The 21,414-nt window shown below is 40.0% G+C and overlaps 1 protein-coding gene across 1 annotated transcript; it reads left to right on the plus strand.

Moving 5' to 3' along the window:
* Positions 1-240: 240 nt before the first annotated feature.
* LOC145779388 (ubiquitin-fold modifier 1) lies at positions 241-20,323 on the plus strand. The gene is made up of 4 exons (XM_082590968.1): positions 241-325; positions 861-923; positions 7,124-7,221; positions 20,105-20,323. Coding segments are annotated over exons 1-4 (261 nt in total). The 5' UTR covers positions 241-323; the 3' UTR covers positions 20,203-20,323.
* The last annotated feature ends 1,091 nt before the right edge of the window (positions 20,324-21,414 follow it).

A 21,414-nucleotide genomic window follows, 5' to 3' on the forward strand; every position in this document is an offset into this window, starting at 1 on the left:
TCGGTCAGAATGTTTGAAAAAGTAAACGCACACAAATCAATTTTAGTGATGGGAAAGAAAATAATTTGGATTGTAGCAAGAGTTTTTGATTGACCCATGTAATTTTCAACACATAACTGGACTGTTTCATCAGTAAAATACAAACAAAAAGTCTGTAACAGAATTGTGCAAGACCATTAGCATTTTTCTGTGTATTATGACATGCTGAATATCTGCATAATATGTTTATTTAATTTTTAGATCATTCAGTGTAAAATTGATAAATTTCAAAGACAATTTACCATTTCCCAACTGACCAAGTAAATCTTCACTTAACAAAGATCATGTAAGTCGCTGTATTGTTCCTTGAGAGTGATTTAATTGTTGTTGTTCGTAACCTGACGTTTGCTACTAAGTTTGGAGTATTGGAAAAACATTTTATTTACTCCCATGACAAGTGATGATACGCAACATTTGGTTGGATTATCAGCTACTAGCTCACTTGCACCCACAAATATATTTTACAACTTTTTATGAAAAATCATTGATGGCCAGGAATTTTAAGTGGAAGACAGATCAGTTTAATATTCCAACTATATATATAAATCAAACTTGTAATCTAAGCAATATGCTCACATTTCATTTAAACTGTATTTATGTTTATAGAATTTTAAAAAATTTTGAAATGTAGTTACACTGAGATTGTTGCCGCAATAACATCTCGGCAAGACACCAATAAACATGACAAAGTATAATGAGAGCAGCTGAATTAATGAGTAGACAACTAGACATGTCCCTTTGCTGTTTTCTCATGTGTTGCATCTGTGATAGCAGTTTATGTTGTCGCAATGTGTAAAAAATGAAATATGATTATCTTCCAGGGCGGCAGCAAAAGTGACATTCAAGATAATTTTGACCTCTGATCCCAAGCTTCCATACAAAGTGTGAGTGAGTCTCTCTGGTGCCCACTTCTGATGGTTTTAGTCCGTATTTTTTTATTCAACTTCACGTTTGTGAGTGTATTGGTTATGGTCAGTTTTGTATTTGATTATTGGTTGGTTACAATGGTTAGTTTTGAATCTTTATCCTCGGACTGACAAAGCCTTGAGTTTGGTTATTCCTGGTAGTTTCGCATACTTGTAGAATGTACAGGCTTTTGGCATAGGGTCGGTTACAGAGATTGACGGAGTGAAATTTTCGATTGTTGAAGTTTTGTTACCCAGGGAATTGTTTCATCTATAGGGTGTCACTGAATGGAGAGCAGTCCTTAGAGGCTTAGAATGCATTGCTCAAGTGCACGTTCTGAGAGTCGAACCAGCGATACTTGATCAAAGCTTCTTCGTTCACAAAGTTATGTGCTAACGACTAACCTACTGAGCTATAGGAACTGGACAGACATTATTTTAAGGCCTTCGTCAAGTCACAAATTTTTCAATTAGTTTTATCTTTGTATTTTTTTTCAAAAGAACATTTGTAAAGTATATAATACAATTTTTAACCAAGTTTTTATCTGGTTCATATGGAAAGCTTTTACTCGTGGTACTAAGTAGTTTTAACTTTCACTGGATTATATCAATAAGAATTGCATCATTTACCCATCTGGTAACCTTGGTACTGTTGTCTGCTATCCAAAAAATTCAAAGATCTGAGATCAGACAAACCGTTCCGAATAAAATGCAAAAAAAAGTTATACAAAAAGAGGCAGCATATATTTTCACATTCAAGTTGAATTTGACTTTGGATGGTGATGTTGTATGTGACTTTGGATGTCCACTTGTCCAGTCTATGATGGAAAAGACTTGGACAAAAGTCTCATTGTATGGAGGGTGGGGTCGTGGTAGTTTTAGCTTTTCTTTCTAGTGTTTCGTTTTTCTTGGGCTTTTTGTATCTATTTTTTTCGAAAAATTCTGTGCCTTCCCTGTTTCTTTTTTCTTCAGAGTGATCTGTCACAAGCAAGTAGTTCCCATCTTTGTATTATATCTCATTTTTAGTCTATCGGGGTCTTTTCCTGTCTCCAGTTCACCATAAAGCATTATTCATATCAAGGAAGTCTCGTTGGGTCCATCCGCATGACAGCTGTGCTGTCCAGCGAAGGCGGTATTACAATAATGGTGGCTTCTAAACTGGGCAACCTAGCGCGATCAAGGCAAGCCAGCAGCCGGCGGCCATGGCCGCTAAGTAGTGCTTTAATGACCGCCGGTGCTACCTCCTCAGTCGGCCAAGTTTGGCCGCCGGTTTCTTCTAGCCCAATGGTTCTTAACCTTTTTTCTATCAAGCCCCCTTCAATAATGGTCATGTGCCTCGCGCCCCCCCCAGATTTTAAATAAGTATCATATCAAAAAAATTGCATTTTTGTCTGTTTATTGTACGCATCAAGTGAGATATTTGACACTGCTTCTTAGCAACTCGATTTTTAATGCGAGGTTTAACTCCAGAGAGTGAACAACGTAGCCTAAGTCTCCTTCAACTCTCAGCCTGTTTCTGTACTTGGTTTTGATAGCAACGAGAGCAGTCAATGCAGCTTCACAACTGTTAGAACTCGAAGAGCCCGAGTTGCGATAAGAGGGTAAACAGGAAGGTAATTGGCCCAGAACGTCTCAAGTTCCAGTTCTTTGAAGTCTTCTTTAGCTGTGGAGTTGAACTTTATCTCAAGAAACTCCTCTTGTCCTTCTTTGAAAATATCAACTAGGAAACGGGTTTCTGATGAACTTCCAGGTTTCACGCTTCTCATCCAGATCTGGAAAGTATTTGATGAACTCCGCTTTCAATTCATTAGGGTGGGTTTCTATTTGTTTCTTCAACTCAGACTCAAAGTAACCATCTTTGAGAGCAGAATCCAAGTTACTGAAGCTCGCTGGGTTTCCTTGTACAATTCGACTCTTCTAGAGGTCGAGTTTGGTTATGGAAGTTCGAGTGATGTCATGATGCTTAATGATGTTGATGTTTTTCCCTTAAAGTTTAAGGTTGAGAGTAAAGGACATTAGAGCTCGCGCCCTCCCTGATAGATGCTTCCCCGGTTAAGAACCACTGTTCTAGCCAATTATTTAATTTTGCAATAGAATGATCGTGGATTAAATGTCGAAAATATGTAGTATCAAAGAGTGACGCAGAATTAGGTCAGCGCGTCATAATCACCACTGTTGTATTGCGCGAACATTTGCTATTGTATTGAATATATCCAGCTGCGATCACCAGCGCTGTAAGTCTTGTTTGCAATTACCGACATTTATTTTAACAAAGTGTTAATCCGAAGTACTAATTTACATCGGCTGACAATGTTGTTGTTTTTATATCGATTCAATGTTGTCGGACATTGAATCGTTGTTAAAAAGGAGAACTACGTTAGTTGACGTCCGAGGGGAAAACACGTGTCTTCATAGTTGAGAACGCTGTGGGTTACTAGTGACTTCACACCCTCAATGGTGACATCATAACGGAATAAATGGTCAGGTTTTATGAAAGACGGTATGCAGTTGAAACAATTTAGGGTGGTTAGGTGGTCCCGCAATACCGGATTACAATCCCGATGAAGCAGTTATTGCGTGGTACAACGATTCTATTGCAGGACGTCGCCCAGACTTCAAGATCACTAAGTGATCATTTTAACATTGTTGCAAGTTTAATTAGGGTTGTAAAGGGGTGGAAAGTTTCCGGGAATTGTGGAAACTTTCTTGGAAACTTTCCGGGAATTTTGAAGGACCCGGGAATATTGGAAAATTTTCATTTGGCATTTATTATGTTTAAAAAATTTGTTAAATATTTCATCAATTAGAAAAAAATATCAAAAACCTATCTTAAGCATTTCTTATTTTCTTTAATTATTCTAAACACTAATTTGGTGTTAATTAACAATGAGGCTTATTATGCATACTTTTTCATTATTTAAAAAATAGTGATCATATTTGGGAACACTCACACTAAGGTCCGCAATAGGCTCGCAAATGAAAGGGTGGTAAAACTCGGAATGGCCCGTTTCGGTGAGTCCGATTCGGTGAGTCCGATTCGGTGAGTCCGATTCGGTTAGTCCGATTCGGTGAGTCCGATCCCTTAACGGGGGATTTTTTCAATTTTTTTTTTAAATTATCGGGTACCGTAGCCTAATTATCATTGCCGTTTTAGGGTTAGGGGTTAGAGGTTAAGGTTAGGGGTTAGAAGTTAGGAACTCACCGAATCAGACTCACCGAATCGGACTCACCGAATCGGACTCACCGAATAGTAGCAGACCCGGTAAAACTAGTATCAGTCAGGTCAAACTTGGCATTGTTTGAGCCAGCTGTGAAAACAAGTCAACTCAAATTGAAGTTGACTCTGAAGTCGATGACGCTGCCAGAACAGTCATTAGTACGATACATCATCTGAAGAAGCCGAGCAGGAGGAGATGCTAACCGGCAGCAACTAGAACAACGACTTTGTAACTGACTCAGTATTGTTTTTCTTTGTAAAAAACAGATTGGTGATGATTCATTTTTGGAGTTATTAAACTAAACCATGTGTTTGTATGTTCTTAAGTATTTTAGTTATACATTGTACTTTTATTCTAAACAGTATAAGACCATTATTTTCCTGTTACAACATCAAATTAAGATTGTTTTGAAAGTTTCCGAAAATTCCCCAAAATTCCCGTTAATTCCCAAAATTTCCATGGAAAGTTTCGGCTCTGAAAATTCCCGGGAATTTTGCAACCCTAAGTTTAATTCTATTTACTTGTGCTATCGTTATTTGTATTTTGGCCTCCAAGCACGCAGATTTGGCCGCCGAGAAGGAGCTCTCGGTAGGCCACGATGGCTGCCGGAAAAAAAAACACACGAGTTTTAAGGCCTGCAAGGATTGCATCGTTGGTGAGACGATTCTCCCAACGAGTGCCTAGGATTTGCCTCAGTTTCCTCTGCTCGAAGTTTTCAAGACGTTTGGTGTCACGGTGGTATAATGTCCAGGTTTTACAAGCAGTCTAGAAGTAGCAGAGTAGGATTACGGACAAACAGTTTTATAAATGCAACACAACAATAAATATACTTCATTACAACACAGTAGCAAATATTTTCAAAATTACACAATCTGTGATGGTGTAAAAGAAATCTTTTTCTACACCAAGCTGTTTTAAATTACACCATTTTTTCCAAAATTGGTGTCGGCAACGCTGCTTCTATAAATTTCAATAATCATCTTAATAATCAATTACGCCACTATTTATAGCCGGTTTGTTTTATCCAGTGTATACAGGGTTGCCATCGACTTAGACACCAAAATAAGGACAACCTAGAAATTAAATTTTCATACGAAAAAAACAAACGTTTTTGAACAAGTCTTTGCGCTTATACGGGCTATGATATATCAAAGGCGATAGTTTTTGCCAGAAACGATCTGTTCCAGCAACTCCTTGTTCGTAGAAAATACTCGGACTGCATCTCATGACAGCTCAAGTCTAGGTTTACCTTTACATGTAGCGGAGATTTAACTGTCATTTCACTGCGTTTGTTTCTTTTTTTGGTTCACTGAGCCGAAACAAGAGAGAACACCTGCTCCACAAACGCATTACTGACCGGAAGAGAGGCGATGACGCTAATCAGCTTGTAGAGCAACAGAAAAAATTCGTCTCTCGTAAAGATTTTCATTCACTTGTCCTCAGGTTCATCCTTGCGGAACACAACATCTGGAATCTTCTTGAGCAGAGCAATGACAGCTGAGACCTCATCGAAGAACTCATGCTTCATTGGCGGATCGATTTGTTTCGCTAACCCCTTAACTTTCTCATACTCAATTGTTTGATCTCTTAGCAGGGTCCAGTTGATGTGTGTTGGAATGTTGGATTCTTCTCAAATCGATAATACTCATTGACATATTCCCAAAAAAAGGTAGAAAATTTGGAATAGTTAAAAATAAGACAAAATAAGGACTCAAGTCAAAAACAAGGACATTTCTTAGAAATAAGGACAGTTAATTTTTCCAAGATATTGCCCTTTAAAATAAGGACAAATCTTAGAAATAAGGACGGTATGGCAACCCTGGATATATGTGTAGGTCGACCACTAAGTGGGTAATCCGCCAGCCGCGGCAAGCTGGCCAGATGAAAATTGCGGTGTCCGATGTTTACTCTACCTTTTTTAGGGGCTTCCCGCCTTTCCCATATGGGGTGGACTGCCGGAAATCCTAGATAGGCCAGCCCAGACACGGGTCTTGCTACCAGAATCCAATGTCACCGCAATTCATTGGGAGACGATCATCATATATTCGCCATCAATGTGTGAGACCGGACTGGAAGCTTCCAACTCTACCAAACCTGCCCCGGTTACTTGTGATATCATCGCCATTGGGCTTTGTTTGGTCTAGGTCCAAATTGAGACAAAGGCCATTCGCTTGTATAGTTTTTTAAGGTGGTCGTGACTACGCGAGGGTTACGCGCACACTCTTGGCCAGCTCCATGTCCACTGAGGTCTAATTATATTGAAACGTGCAGCTTCAAGGGAAACTGGTTGCAACGCGCTGCCGGGTACTCTGTTCACCGAGACCCGCTTTACAGGATGCCTGCCCGTCAGACACTGACCTCTTCTGCCAAAAAGAGATTGCCGTTTGGGACTTTTACGTTTGTCTATTAGCCCCAGGAGTTGCTGGAAATGATGCTAGTTTTCAGCCTGGGTTCACCTCCACATCGTGTTGAGGCATCTCCAATTCTCCATAGACATGACGAATCAAGATCCCCATAGCACACGACTAAGGAAATGTGTTCCGAAAGTGAGTGCGAATCGCTATTACCACAGCGAACTCGCAGCATCAGGCTAAAACAGGTCGTTAGTATCTACATTGTGAAGTAATCAACGATCACGCTGCTAAAAGCGAAACTCAATCTATTGCGCAACTTAGCTTAACTTGAGAATCCTTTTGCCTTAATGTTATTAAACCATGTTTGATAATTAATCTTTTCTTCTTGCGACCCCTGTAACTTCAGAATCATTCCAAAGGCCAACTCCAACTTTCTTATTTTGAGGTTTAACATTCACAAAATTCATGGCTGAAATTTTTTAAACAAAAGTTAGAAAATGCTGACACTATCAAGAATTCTGTTGAAACATCCCAAACCTCATAAGTTTCCTGCGGCAACAGCATCGTTGCAAGCTTGAGCCCGAACTGATGGATCATGATGTTACAGGCTGAGCGTTCCAGAGGCGACCCCCTTCACCGCCGTCCTCAAGTTTGCCGCGGAACAATTCAAAGTCCCGGCCGCCACCAGCGCCATCATCACCAACGGTTTGTTGATCGCGGCCTCAACAACTTCTGCAATGACCTCATAGACGGTGTGAGCAGCAGCGGGTCGCTGTTTGCTCTGACATCTATGTCGTCATCACAGGGTTGATTGAGACAAGGAGATTCTAGTGTAAGCGACTGTAGCATTCTTAAACCTCTGGTATTCACATGTTTTCTACTTTAAATCATCTTCATAGCATGCAGGCTGCCCCATTAATTGTTTGGAAACAAACTCTGCCACAGTAACTTCTGCTCTGTGGATAGACTTTGGATGGAAACCTAGAACAATGGTTCGAATACTGAGGCGACTGCTTCATTGTTATTTGTTGTGTTTGTGCCAAATCCCATGAAACGAACCTTTCTCAGTCCCAAGATGACACTTTATCGACAAAAAGTTGTAGCACTTTTTTTATTTCCTGACAGTCGTTCAAACCAACCAAGCTGTGGCCACAGAAGGGTTGCGTGACCGACATGCGTAAGGGCCTTGGTGATTCGACGCCCTGGGGCTACTTGCTGTGTTTCGCCAGTACACTTTTGAAGGTGGACACGGGTCGGGTCCTACTTACTCTTTGGTTGGACTTTATTAAATAAAAAACTAATTTCATGAAGAACCCAATTGAACAATCTCAAACATGCCTGAGGAAAGCATTTCCAATGTTGTGCAGTCATTCTGAACTCATTGCGCTGCTCAACTTTCATGTGACCTGACTTCTTCAAACGGTCAGTATTTAATGGTTTAACTGACACCCCTCGCAGCCCCGTTAAGGTAACGATAGGACGACTTTATGTCGCGAACACAAATAAAGTCGTGCACCGGCGATAGAGGTCGTACCGGTACCAATCTTGACGTCATATTCAGCCACCTTCTACATGTTTCGTTGACACATGTAATGCGTCATTGTCCGCACTTGCTCTTCCGCGTTCGACAGGGAAGTTGTTGTATGCCATGGGAGCCTCACAACCGTTCAACACGTGCATACACAACGAAGAAGCTTCAAGATCAAGCGGCGCTGGTTCGACTCTCGGGGTGTGCGCTTGAGCAACGCACGTTAAGGACTGCTCTCCATTCAGCGGCATCTAATGGATGGAATAGTTCCCCGGCAACAAGACTTCAACAATGGGAAACTTCACTCTATCAATCTCGGTGACCGGGCCGCGAAATTTTTTTCCCCTCGAGATTTCTGTCTCATTGATTCTAGTCCCTCTAAAAGTAAGATTTTCCGAAAGTGTTTTGAGAGATCGGTTGATTCAAATTGCGAAATAACTATTTGCCAATGAAATTCTGCAATGATATTAAAATATAAGCTTTCCCTAACCCTACTTTTTTTGAAAAGCTCTTGTGCACCGCAAAAATTATTTTAAAGAAAAAAAAAGTTTGACTTCGACGGGCGTCGAACCCTCGTTCTCACGATCACTAGGCAGAGGATGAAACCACTGAACCAACCGTGCCAACCAGTGCCGGATTAAGGGGGGTGCTGACTGGGCTGAAGCCCAGGGCCCCCACTTTTGGGGGCCCCCACCTCAAAGAAAAAAATCCATTAATTTGTTTAGTTGCATAGCTGGAGATTGCTGCTTTAATTCGTATCTCAAACAAGCAAGGGCAGCTCGCCTATATGTGCTGCGGTGCTAAAGCACCCCTGCCCTACCCCAGTTATTTAATTTTTTTTAACAAAAAACATATTTATTTGCTACTTTCATATCCGGAAATGGTACGGAATTTTTTTGAAAAAACATTTCAATATTGGAAACACGGCTTGCGCTGTTTTTTCATTTCGCCACGCGTCGGTTGGGTATGTTGGTAAGCTAGGCTAAGTAGCTGGGTAGGGCGATTTTTAAAACTTGTACCAATGCACTCTCATACAGGAGCATTATAGGGTGGATCAAAAAAAACGAATTTTTAGGTTCAGCTTAGTGCATCTGCCAAAAGATGCAGTTTGGGCTATCTTTTACATTGGTACTTGAAAAAACATTTTTTGACCCCGTTTGACCCCTATCTAAGAGCTCTCTAGTGACCGCCGAGGCAAAATTCCTTAAATTGACTATAATTTTTTTTCTAGTGGGTGCAGGCTAGTGGTTTTGGTGTCTATCCCCACTAAATCAAGTCTTGGGAAGTCATTTCTGCAGTTTAAAATCATCTATGGGCTAGCAAAATGACATCAGAGCCTTTATTCAGCAAAAATGCTTGAAAAAGTTGGAAATTTATTGTTTTTTTAAAAAATAGGGTAAAGAAAAACAAATTCATAATGCTTCTAAAGGTACTGCTGTTAATACACTGAAGCAAACATATAAAAGCAAACAATTACCGTATGAAGTTAATTGCAAAAATGCTGCCTTTAATTTGTGCATCCAATTATCCATAGCATTACAGTAATGGACAAAATGCATGACAACGGGTTCAGGCGAAATCAGTATGTTAGTGTTTTGTTGAGGAGCTCATATCAAATCCTGCAGACATATCTTTCTTAAAAGGAATGATGACAGACAGGACAGCCACAATAGACGGATTTGACTCTATTTTATTCGCACGAGTCAGAAAGAAAGAAAGTAGGATTCTTAGTGCAGAAAAACGACAAAAACACTCTAAAAAAGAAACGCAAAAACTGCTTCTACTGTAGCTCTTAAGATAAGGAACTTCTCTGGTCAGCTTGTTTACATCACATCGGTGAAATCGCTAGAGCTAGAGGTTTCAAAATAACCAGAAATGAGCATCTTGATGAGACTCCGCAAGAACTGGGATTCTATTCCACAGTGGCCAACTGCTAAGTACACTGGATATCAACAGCTTTCCAGTAACAACACATGATCTCATTCAGAACCTCAAAGATGACGTTGTTCAACTTGCACAAAGCAAATACAAATTCATTTGAGGCGACTATAAATAACTTATGAACTTGTGCATTGCTTATATCAGTCCTGGTCTACAAAATGTGAAATTCTACCGTTCTGGGGCCACACACAAGGCCAGATGGATGGCCAAATTGATTCATTCCTATTAATTGGTGCTACTGGAAAATTAAATAGCTAAGTTACCTAAGGGAACTATCACATCAGTTTCACAAGTGGCTAAATTAAAAGATCTCATGAATTTTATTTCACTTGTCTACTGTATATATTGGTTTCGGTGTAGTGTTGCTGTAGATGCTCCTTGGAACTGTTTGGCTATGTACAAGAACATTCTCAGATATGGAGCAGTGTATAAGTTGATATCAGATGCTGCTGAACGTAGCTTCAAACGTCAATTTTGGTATCTCTCTGCTGAGATGGTACCACTGGACTGGCACTGTTCAGCTCTGAAGTTCAAGAAGAGGAAAACATCAGATGGCTGATGAACTTAGGCCTATACATGTAAAACCTACAGATCCTGTTTTTACACCAGCAGATCGGTTTGGCACTGCCTAGCTACGGACCACGTTTTCCATCCGAAATCAATCTGGAATCAAAACTGACAGATTTTATCACAAAGGACTCTCGGTTTTTTTTCTCTGTTTTAGAGATAAATGATGATTTTCTTCCTTTATCAGTATAGAAATGGTCTGAATCAGAGTCGTACCAGAAAGCTGTGTACAATGTGGCTGAACATGGAGTTAAACTGAGCACCGATTACCTACATTGTGCCAGAAACGAGGAACACTATCAAAACACTTTACAAATAGTGGAAGCTAACAGAAAAGACGCACCTAATTTGAGAAAGAGAAAAAACTAAATATCCTCTTGCACAGATTAGACTAGTCGATTACATTGCCTTCTGTGACAAAATGTGTTAGTAAAAGTTTACAGTTACTGTATACATACAGATTCAATACCAGGCTTTCATGTAGCAAACTTACTAGCCTATTGGTAACTTTCTATGTGTATTTGATCTATTTCCAGTGCGAAATTAGAATCTTAGACCACTTCCGCTCACTGGAGTTGTATTTTTAGCTATTCCAACGTGTAAAAAATGTGAATTCACAGACAACTCGTATAGACAAGCATATTCTTTTAATTCCCTGTACGATAGATAGTCGAACAGGCAAAAGTTTTATGCATATTATTTTGTTGAAACATACAACTTCTGTTGAGAAGCGTGAAAATACCGTTAATTCAATATTTACTTAATGGCAAACCTGAAAATTTGAATGGGATGGTGGCCCACATAAACGTGCCCCAATTCTACTGATTTTTGGACCAGCAAAGATTCTTGGCTACTGGCTAGTGGAACAATTTCACAAATCTACAAGTCAATAAGTACAAAAAAAAAGTAAAAAACAAGGGGGTTGTGTGCACACTACCCAGGATGTGTTCAATGGGATGCTTATTCAGAAGCCAAATGCAAGTTTTGCCTCTATTAAACATCATATATATAAACTCAATTAAGTTAAGTGTGATCAGATATTTACAAACATTGAAATAAACAATATCTAAAGCTGTAATAAATGCAATAGTTAAGTTTACACTATCAAATAAATATATATGCGGCATGCAGCTGCACTATTGTATGCTTCTGTAGTCTATTGGACCTCATATCACCTCACCACCTCATTGGACTGGAGGCCAGTTTGCACACAAATGGTCACACCCTAGTGTGTTTTACCTAGGTTACACTTTTTTTAGTATTTCATCCATAAAACTGCCCAAAATATCTAAAAATGCCATTTCTTTCCCATAAAATGCCTTTTTTAGAGCAAAAATGTCATTATGCAATTTTGGCTGCCCATGCATCATTTTAGACTGCAGAAGTGACTTCCTAAGACTTGATTTAGTGGGGTTAGACACCAAAATCATTAGCCTACACCCACTAGAAAAGGTATTATGGCTAATTTAAGGAATTTTGGCTCAGCGGCCACTAGAGCGCTCTTGGATAGGGGTCAAACGGGGTCAAAAAATGTTTTTTCAAGTACCAATGTAAAAGATAGCCCAAACTGCATCTTTTGGCAAATGCACTAAGCTGAACTCAAAAATTCGATTTTTTTGATCCACCCTAAGGAGCAATAATAGCCAAAATTGTTTGGAGTTTTTGGAAAAGCTTAATATCAACATTGAAGACTGCCGCTGTCAAAGTTATGATAATGCTGCCAATATGAGTGGCAAGTATAATGGTCTTCAAGCTCTTCTGCGCGAGAAATGTAGTGTAGCTCGTTATGTGCCTTGCACAGCATATTCACTTAATTTAATCGGTAAATGTGCTGTAGAAACATGCCGTTCTGCCGCTGAGCTTTTTGAATTGTTGCAAAGCCTTTATTCAAGGCTCGTCTCGTTTACTCACCGTTGGCAAGTCCATCGAAAACTCGTAGATGGTTTGCCTGTTTTAAAGACATTATCTGATACAAGATGTTCAGCTAGATATGATGCAGTTTGTGCATTAAACAAAGGATACAGTGAGACTATTTTTGCGCTTGAAGAATTGGCCTCTGATGATGCTCACTCTCGAGAGAGCAAAGTCGAAGGATTTGTAAAAAAGTTGAAACAACTGGAGACAGTTATTTTGCTTGAAATGTGGCGTGCAATTTTGGAAAGGTTTCAAAAACAAACTTGTCCCTTCAAAAAAAGTGGATTGTGTTTGAATAATGCAGTACGGTACTACAGTTGTTACAAAGTCTCATGAGCTTTGTCAAAAGCGAAAGATCCAACTTTAAAACGTTTGAAGAAAAAGGTAAGAAGACATGTAGATCCAACACCTATGCATGTTCTTCAAAATGAATTCAAATCCAACGTTATAGGCATTTTTTGATGGGCCCTCTACAGAGCCAACGGTTTTTTCCCCAAGAGATAAATTTAGAGTTGAAGTGTATCTTGCCACAATTGACAAACTATCTGCAGAATTGGATAAGCGTTTGAAAGCATACCGTGACGTCGAAAGTAAGTTTGGTTTCATTTCAAAACTGACGGATCTTAGCCCTAACGAGATTCATCAAGCTACTGTTGCATTGATGAAGGAATATCCTATGGATTTCGAAGCCAATTTTTCAACTGAAACAGTTCATTTTCCAGAATTTTTTAAAGTGAAAACTGCTGATGGTGGAAAAGAAGCCTCAGAAAACCCTGATAAACACAAAGTGGAAGACAGTGTTGACCTCGCCATGTTCTTAATTCCAAGCGAAAAAAGGTGCGTTGAAACTTTTCCCAATGTCTTCTTTGCTCTGCGAATGTATTTGTGTATGATGATCTCCAACTGCAGTGGAGAAAGATCTTTTTCAAAATTAAAGAGAATCAAAAACGAAGTTCGAAATTCTTCGCGGCAAGAGCGAGTTTCGAATCTTTCGCTTCTAAACATTGAACACGATATTTTGGATTCATTGAATTTTGAAGAATTGATCAGCGATTTATTATCGTACAGTATATCAATAATCAGTATATCAGCGGATATGTTATCGTCAGTGGCGTAGCCAAGGGGGGGGGTTTGGGGGGTTACAACCCCCCCCCCCCCCTTTGGCACGCGTGTGACGTCACGATATTGAGAATGATGCTTTCAATCTAAAAAAAAATTGTCTAGTTTTAAACAAAATTGCATTAAAAGAGCGAGTTTTGCCAATACCAAACGTTCAAACATCTCAGCCAGGAATTAGCAACAAGAAAACACAGAGACTTTGCTTTTTTTCCGAAAAATGCCGAAGAAAACATGATCTTATCCTTTTGCTATGCTACCGGACAGCACCATTTTACAGGAATATTCGTACCCACATTTTTGTTGAAAAGGCTCTCAGAATGCACCAAATTCAAAGTAATTTTTCAAAATTTTCTGGGGGAGGCCCCCCAGGCCCCCCGTCGTTGGGTGGTCAAAACCCCCCCTTTCAAAATTCCTGGCTACGCTACTGGTTATCGTACAGTATATCAATAATCGCCCACAAGCAATTTGTAACTTATTGAAAGTGTTGCCTCTAAAAATTGTTGAGAAAGGATCGAGTTCACTTTGAACAGTGATAGCCTATCTCACAAACGGATACGTTTGTTGATGTGCTCTAAAATGATTGGTTTTGCTTTCAAAAAGACAACTAGAGAACAGTGGTGTACCTAGAGAATAGTGGCGTCGCTCGGGTAAGTTTGAGAGTTTGCGCCCCTCTAATAAAGTCAGCATTAAACGAATTATGTAATTTTGTTGGTCTAAAAATAATGTTCCTGTTTAATCGCTTTTTTCGATCCCAATCGCAGCAAAAGCACAGTAGCCTACCAACTACACAATAGCCTACACACAACTCAGGGTTTGGAGGTGGAACCACCTGCTTCTGTGAAATGCTTTTAGCGTCATTGATCGATAAACCTTTTTAGCGAAAAATGTCACTTGATAAGGGCCCCTACTTTCAACTCAGCCCAGGGCCCTATAAACCCTTAATCCGGCCCTGGTGCCAACGAGAAAATGTTGCATTCACACGGTTTTAATACAAACTTTTACCAAAATATAGACCGGGAGCCCGCGACGTCCACCCTAGGTGAAAAAGTTACCAATTTCTATTCATACAGCGATGTTCGGTGGTATGTGGGTACTCATAATCTGGAAGTCTGCCGGGCCGCCGGTGGTGGGTATGGGAATGGGGGGCATTTTTCATGGCCCAAAAAATGCGCTAGGTCAGCTGAAATAGTTACCGCTTGAAACTTAGTTGGCTGTAAAGTAAATTGTTTCTAGATGATTGTCTGGTATGTGACAGACATTTTCGGTGGTGGGGGGGCTCTGACAGACAAGTTTTATACCCCCCAAAATTTGCGCTAGGTCAGCTGAAAAAGTTACCGGATAAAACCAACTGATTATTAATCGGTGAGTGTTAAGCTTCACAAAAATATATGTGACAGACAAATTTTTTGGTGGGTGTGCCCTGACAGACGACCTAAAGTAGGTGACCTCCCTAACTGAGCTAGGTCAGCTGAAATAGTTACCGGATAAAACCAATTGAAAATTAATGTGTGAGTGTTAAGCTTCACAAAAATATATGTGACAGACAAATTTGGTGGTGGGTGTCCCCTGACAGACGACCTGAAGTAGGTGACCCCCCTAACTTGAGCTAGGTCAGCTGAAATAGTTACCGGATAAAACCAATTGAAAATTAATGTGTGACTGTTAAGCTTCACAAAAATGTATGTGACAGACAAATTTGGTGGTGGGTGTCCCCTGACAGACGACCTGAAATAGGCCTAGGTAACCCCCAGGTTTGCACTAAGTCAATTGATAGGAGGGATTTGTTAGCTGTGCTTTTGAAGTACGGTATACTAAGTAACAGAACGTGATTTATCTACTTCATTTGTCTACTCAAATAAAAATAGTTTCAGTGCAAGGAACTATATCAAGCGTTTTTGCATCTGCTTGGCTCACTACAATCTCAGCCAGTAAATCAACCGTATTCTACATTGGTTTAACGTCACCAGACGTTGAATCAATTTAAAAAAGGGTTGATTTGCTGTCTGAAATAGAGAAATGCGGTTGTCTTACATTTAGCGAGTTTGGTGATTGGAATTTTACAGCCCTAGTGCAAGCTGTTAAATTAGTTTGAAAGGGATCATTTGCTTTTGTGTCACAGTGGGCAACGACACATTACTAACAATTCACTCCTTAAAGCGCCTGATCATCTGACTATTAGTTAGTAACTATCATAATAAAGAAAAGATGGTACTACGTACGCGACATGGAAGCGCTTGATTTGAGATTAACTCGTACACAATTATATCGCGATTGGCAACGCAAAACTATAGATTAGTAACCAACATGTTGCTAATTTAACTTTACGTTGACATACGTCAAACTCTTTAGGCTCACACATATTTTTTTCAGGTCAACTATGAAAGACCTGGAGAACATCAACTATGTTTTATTTGCTGTAGCACGACTTCAGACGATGCAAAATGTAAACTTGTGAATGTAACAATCTGGACTTCATGGAAAAACATTGCAAGCATTCGACTACAATTATTATCATCCGATTGCTTTTCTGTCACCACACGTAAAATCATTCAGACCAGTTCCTCTGCGTTACCCATAGGCGTCTATCATCAGTCATGTCACAAAAGTTTACCTGTACAGCAGTTAAAAGAACATTTCAACCTAAGGCAGTTGCTTTATCTTCTGCTAAAGTCGCTAAAGTTGAAACAAGATGCAGAAGCTCGCTCCCTAAGTCGGACAAAATAGGTTTATTGAAATGATCCTGCATATTTTGCTGTCGTAAGCGAAAGAAGTACAAAAACAAAGAAGAAAACACCATTAAGGTCGCAACGATGGATGGATGCGAATCACTTAAGTCAAGAGCAGTGTTTTCTAAAAACGAAAGGAATAAATCACTAATTCGTAGTGGTGTGGACTTAATTGCCAAAGAAGCAGAGTATCACAAGTCTTGCCTGGTTCATTTTGATAGAGAGACTAAAAGCAATCCCCAAACCACCACAAACTGGAATATTCATCTCGCCAAACTCACAACCTTCCTTTCCTAACAATATGCGAATTCGTTGAGGAAAAGATGCAAAGGCCAATGCTATTTTCAATATTATTTAATCTTTACAAAGATGAGTATTTGGTAAATGGAAGAAATGATGTTGAGCTATGGTCTAACACCACACAGAACCTTGTGAGGAAAATTTCTCATAAGTTTTTTAAAGCACTAACAATAAGTAGGCAATTTTATTTACACCTCACTTCTCTCCGCCCAAGAAGAAAAATATGCTCTGATAGGTGATTATAGTGCCAATCAAGATGATCAGATTCGAGCAGTGGCACTTCTCTTACGAGGTGAAATATTGACTTGCTTACGAGCTACTCAAAACCAAAACCCCAAATCCAACAATCATAGAGAACTTGAAGGAAATGACCCCAAAACTTCCCGAATGATTGCAACGCTTCTATACCACACTATTATGCGGGTTGAAATCCACATTCAGTGATTCTCACACAGACACAATGGAAAGAAAAGTAGAATCAATGTCGTCAGATGCTGTGTATAACGTCAGTCGAGGTCATGTAAAGGCATGGAAGCACACAATACTTGGTTTAGGAGCAATGACAGGTTCCAAGTTAACTTTACAGATACCTAACAGGGAAGGCCACACAATTAACTACAATGATGTGAAAAGTTTAAAGCCGGAATTTGCATACTCCGCTTTAGCACAGGAAGAAAGTAAGAATCACGTTCTGTGGGAGAAGCATCTGATCATATTCAGGAAAGAATGGATAAAGAGTCCATCTTGACATGCAAAATGAAGCCGCTAGATATGTATTGGTTCAGCAAAAGTAGGGATTTTGCAACTCCACTCTATGCTGGTTTCATGAGCAATAACAGAGACAGAGTGGATTGTCTACCGCTACAGTGAATATGTTACATGGACCCAATAACAAGATTACCAACCAACAATGACGTTGTTAAAGGAACACTGATTAGAACGATGAAGGTTGCAACTGAAACTCACCAACAATATGCCGTGGTGACGTATGATGTAGCTGTTGCACACCCCTGGTTGCACAAAAAGCCTACTCCATTCAAGCCATTGAAGCCCCTCTTTTTGACAATCTCCTCATTATGCTTGGGAATTTCCACATGGATCTTGCATTTTTCGGAGCAGAAGGAACCTTCATAAATGATTGCGGGATAGAGTCCATATTGTCGGAGTCAAAGATCCTTGCCGGGGGATCATTACAAGGGTTTATTATAGGAAATTTTACAACAGGTGTACTGTGCTCATGTGCACGAAATTACAGCCAAGGTCATGGAAAGAAAGCTATGCGATCGATTCTTGACAACTTTAGATGCAGATGAAATTGACAACTTCTAGCAAGTCATGTCCACTATTCCAACTGACCCTGATAAAGTAGAAGTATGCTTGGCCAATCCAGTCGTCACCGAACATCGGGAAAAGTATGAATAATGCTTTAACAGGTCCATGAATGGAGTGTTTGGTGAAACCTGTCAGTTCTGGACACTATACGTGTTCTTAATAAACCGACTCTATCGAGAAGTGCAGAGATGCGTCAGGATGAACGACGTAGGCCTAAGTGGTTACATAGCTATTGTACCAATATTTCTAGAAATATATTTCGCTCTAAATTGTCTAAATTATGCAAGATGAAGATCGTTGTTCTACAACAAACTAAAAAACGCGGATCCGAAACTGAGGGCTATAGCCTACTGGATAATGGTGCTTTCTCAGGCGTAAGTTACCAAAAAGGATTACTCTAGGACGGCAGTCGACCTGTCTTTAGAGCAAACCGCGAATAGGGACGCTGCGTCGCAGGTAAAAGGAATAATTGGCTTTCGGAACTCAATAAGTGCCATAAAAAGATGTTGTGTCACAGTTACACAGAGACGTGCTTCTGCAACAGAGTTAAAATATCTTGCAGGTTTAGAACAAGCCGAAGATGCCGGCATGCCGCGAAACAATTACGCAATCACAGAATTGTTGAAGAAAACGAGCAAATGTCACTATTATGGCTGGTCGAAAACAAACGAAGTTATCATTCCAGGCTGGTTTGAAGGCGCAGCTGTACCATCTGAGCTATTTAGTAAATCGGAGGAAAGAAGTGATGAGGATGAATTGAGAGTTGTGATGAACAGTGGAGCGGAGATTCCGACTCGGAAGATGAATCTGACTTGGAATTATTTTTTTAGTCAATGACTCACCACCATTGCCAAACATTTTTTCTTATATAGGCTAGACTCTTCAGTGTTGACGAAAAATTCGGACAAAAACTTTTCAAGTATTAATAGGCTACCCTTAATTGTGATTGTTATTATAACTTAGATCTAACTAACCCTAACCCAAATTGGGTAATTGCTCAATTTGCATCATTTTTATTTTGGTATTCCATTAGTAGTTAAATTGCCTGTTATACGTAATACTTATTTTCTGTTGTGCACACATAAAACAAAACACTTCTTCAAGTTTTTTTGAGCGGTAACTCCTGTCATTGATTTAGCGCAAACCTGGGGGTTACCTAGGCCTACTTCAGGTCGTCTGTCAGGGGACACCCACCACCAAATTTGTCTGTCACATACATTTTTGTGAAGCTTAACAGTCACACATTAATTTTCAATTGGTTTTATCCGGTAACTATTTCAGCTGACCTAGCTCAAGTTAGGGGGGTCACCTACTTCAGGTCGTCTGTCAGGGGACACCCACCACCAAATTTGTCTGTCACATATATTTTTGTGAAGCTTAACAATCACACATTAATTTTCAATAGGTTTTATCCGGTAACTATTTCAGCTGACCTAGCTCAGTTAGGGGGGTCACCTACTTTAGGTCGTCTGTCAGGGGACACCCACCAAAAAATTTGTCTGTCACATATATTTTTGTGAAGCTTAACACTCGCCGATTAATAATCAGTTGGTTTTATCCGGTAACTTTTTCAGCTGACCTAGCGCAAATTTTGGGGGGTATAAAACTTGTCTGTCAGAGCCCCCCCACCACCGAAAATGTCTGTCACATACCAGACAATCATCTAGAAACAATTTACTTTACAGCCAACTAAGTTTCAAGCGGTAACTATTTCAGCTGACCTAGCGCATTTTTTGGGCCATGAAAAATGCCCCCCATTCCCATACCCACCACCGGCGGCCCGGCAGACTTCCAGATTATGAGTACCCACATACCACCGGACATCGCTGTATGAATAGAAATTGGTAACTTTTTCACCTAGGGTGGACGTCGCAGGCTCCCGGTCTAATATGTAAATGAGACAGAAATCTCGTGGGAAAAAAATTTCGCGACCGGGCCTGCGTCAGTGGTTCAAAGCCTCTACAATACAAGTATGCGAAACTGCCAGGATTAAGCTCTGCAAGAAGCTTTCCCAGTCCGAGGATAAAGATTCAATCAATTTTATTTTATTCCAAAGACCAAATGTATCTGAATAATTTCTCGTTAGCGATCCTATCAAGTTATGTTGACAATAGCGTACAGTTGCGTAAAGACATCACCTCAGGTCTTGTTTCCATCATAGATGGGATCGGAATCAACCCTGACCAAAATGCTGGAAATGTCTTTTTGAAACATGGCTCGGAGCTTCGTTTGATACCAAGAGACCGGGTCGGACGATAACGAAGTCATCTACTATGTGCTTCATTTCATCGCGAGCTTGTGCGTGTTGCTGGGATCAACGAGAAACTGCTGGTGTTTTATTGTGCAATGTTTTATTGAAATAGATTATCTTGTAAGCGTATCTATTCGTCTTCCTTCGTAACATATCTATCAGTCAACTTTACTTTCGAGCCGAGAAAACCTTTAACAGTTACAATGCAACTGATTGACCTGACTAGAAGCTGTCGAGTATCTGCTTGTTGCAACGCTGTCTTGCTTAAGCCCAAAAATGTTCATCAACTTTTCTTCATGGGCGAAGAGTCGGCGCTATAAAATCTTAATACCGGTGTCGTAGCATTCCGGGCAAGGAATCAATCCTTCCGACTGATTCGGTGGCTAGGGTGATGGCACTCAGCCATCACCCTAAATAAGAGTTAGTTGAAGTTATGCTACTGAAGAGCAGTTGCATCTCCCTGGTCGACTGTTGCTGCATTTGGTCACGTGCTGGAAACCGCAATCTTCCGTATAACACAAAAATGTTTTATTTTTGGTAGCACAAGCGGCAATAATCTTAGACTGGCGCAGCAATTCAATTTATTTTTCTTTGTCAGAATGCAGAAGAAATGATATCGTGAAAAAGAAATACAGTAACAAAACCAACAAAAGGAAAAGGTGGCAAAACCATAATGGTTTAAGACGTGCATGGAAGGATCTAATTCTACGGTACATGCATCGATAAATAATAATTAAATATAGTTACGCACGGCCACCAAATCTGAGAAACTTAATTTTCAACATTGTGGAACTCGGCGCGAAACATCAAACAAATCTCAGAAACAAAGCAGCAAAATATTAAATTTTTGACAAACTTTTTTTCTGGAGCTGTTAAGAGTGTTCACCATTGGCCTACAATTATTGCACTAGATTTTTTTTTCAGTACGGTACTTTCAAACGATCATCGTGCAGTAGATGGTCTTCGCAAGGACAGTGGTGAGAATTAAACTGTTGCGATGTTTACAAGTTGCTGCCTTTTCAAAGCATTTACTGTCTGGGCTAACAGTGGCTTGACACATCAAGACATAAAAACGTCATTAGTCAATAGCAACAATCAGTGTTGTACGTTGACGCTGAGGCTAGCGTCGTCAAATTATTTTTCAGTTGACGGAAGTGATAGCGCCGTCAACTATTTTGCCGATTTTAAGCGTCAAGCGCTAAGCGTCATTTTTTGTTTTC

This window comes from Aplidium turbinatum, chromosome 11 (genome assembly GCF_918807975.1).
Source record: "Aplidium turbinatum chromosome 11, kaAplTurb1.1, whole genome shotgun sequence".
Lineage (NCBI taxonomy): Eukaryota > Metazoa > Chordata > Ascidiacea > Aplousobranchia > Polyclinidae > Aplidium > Aplidium turbinatum.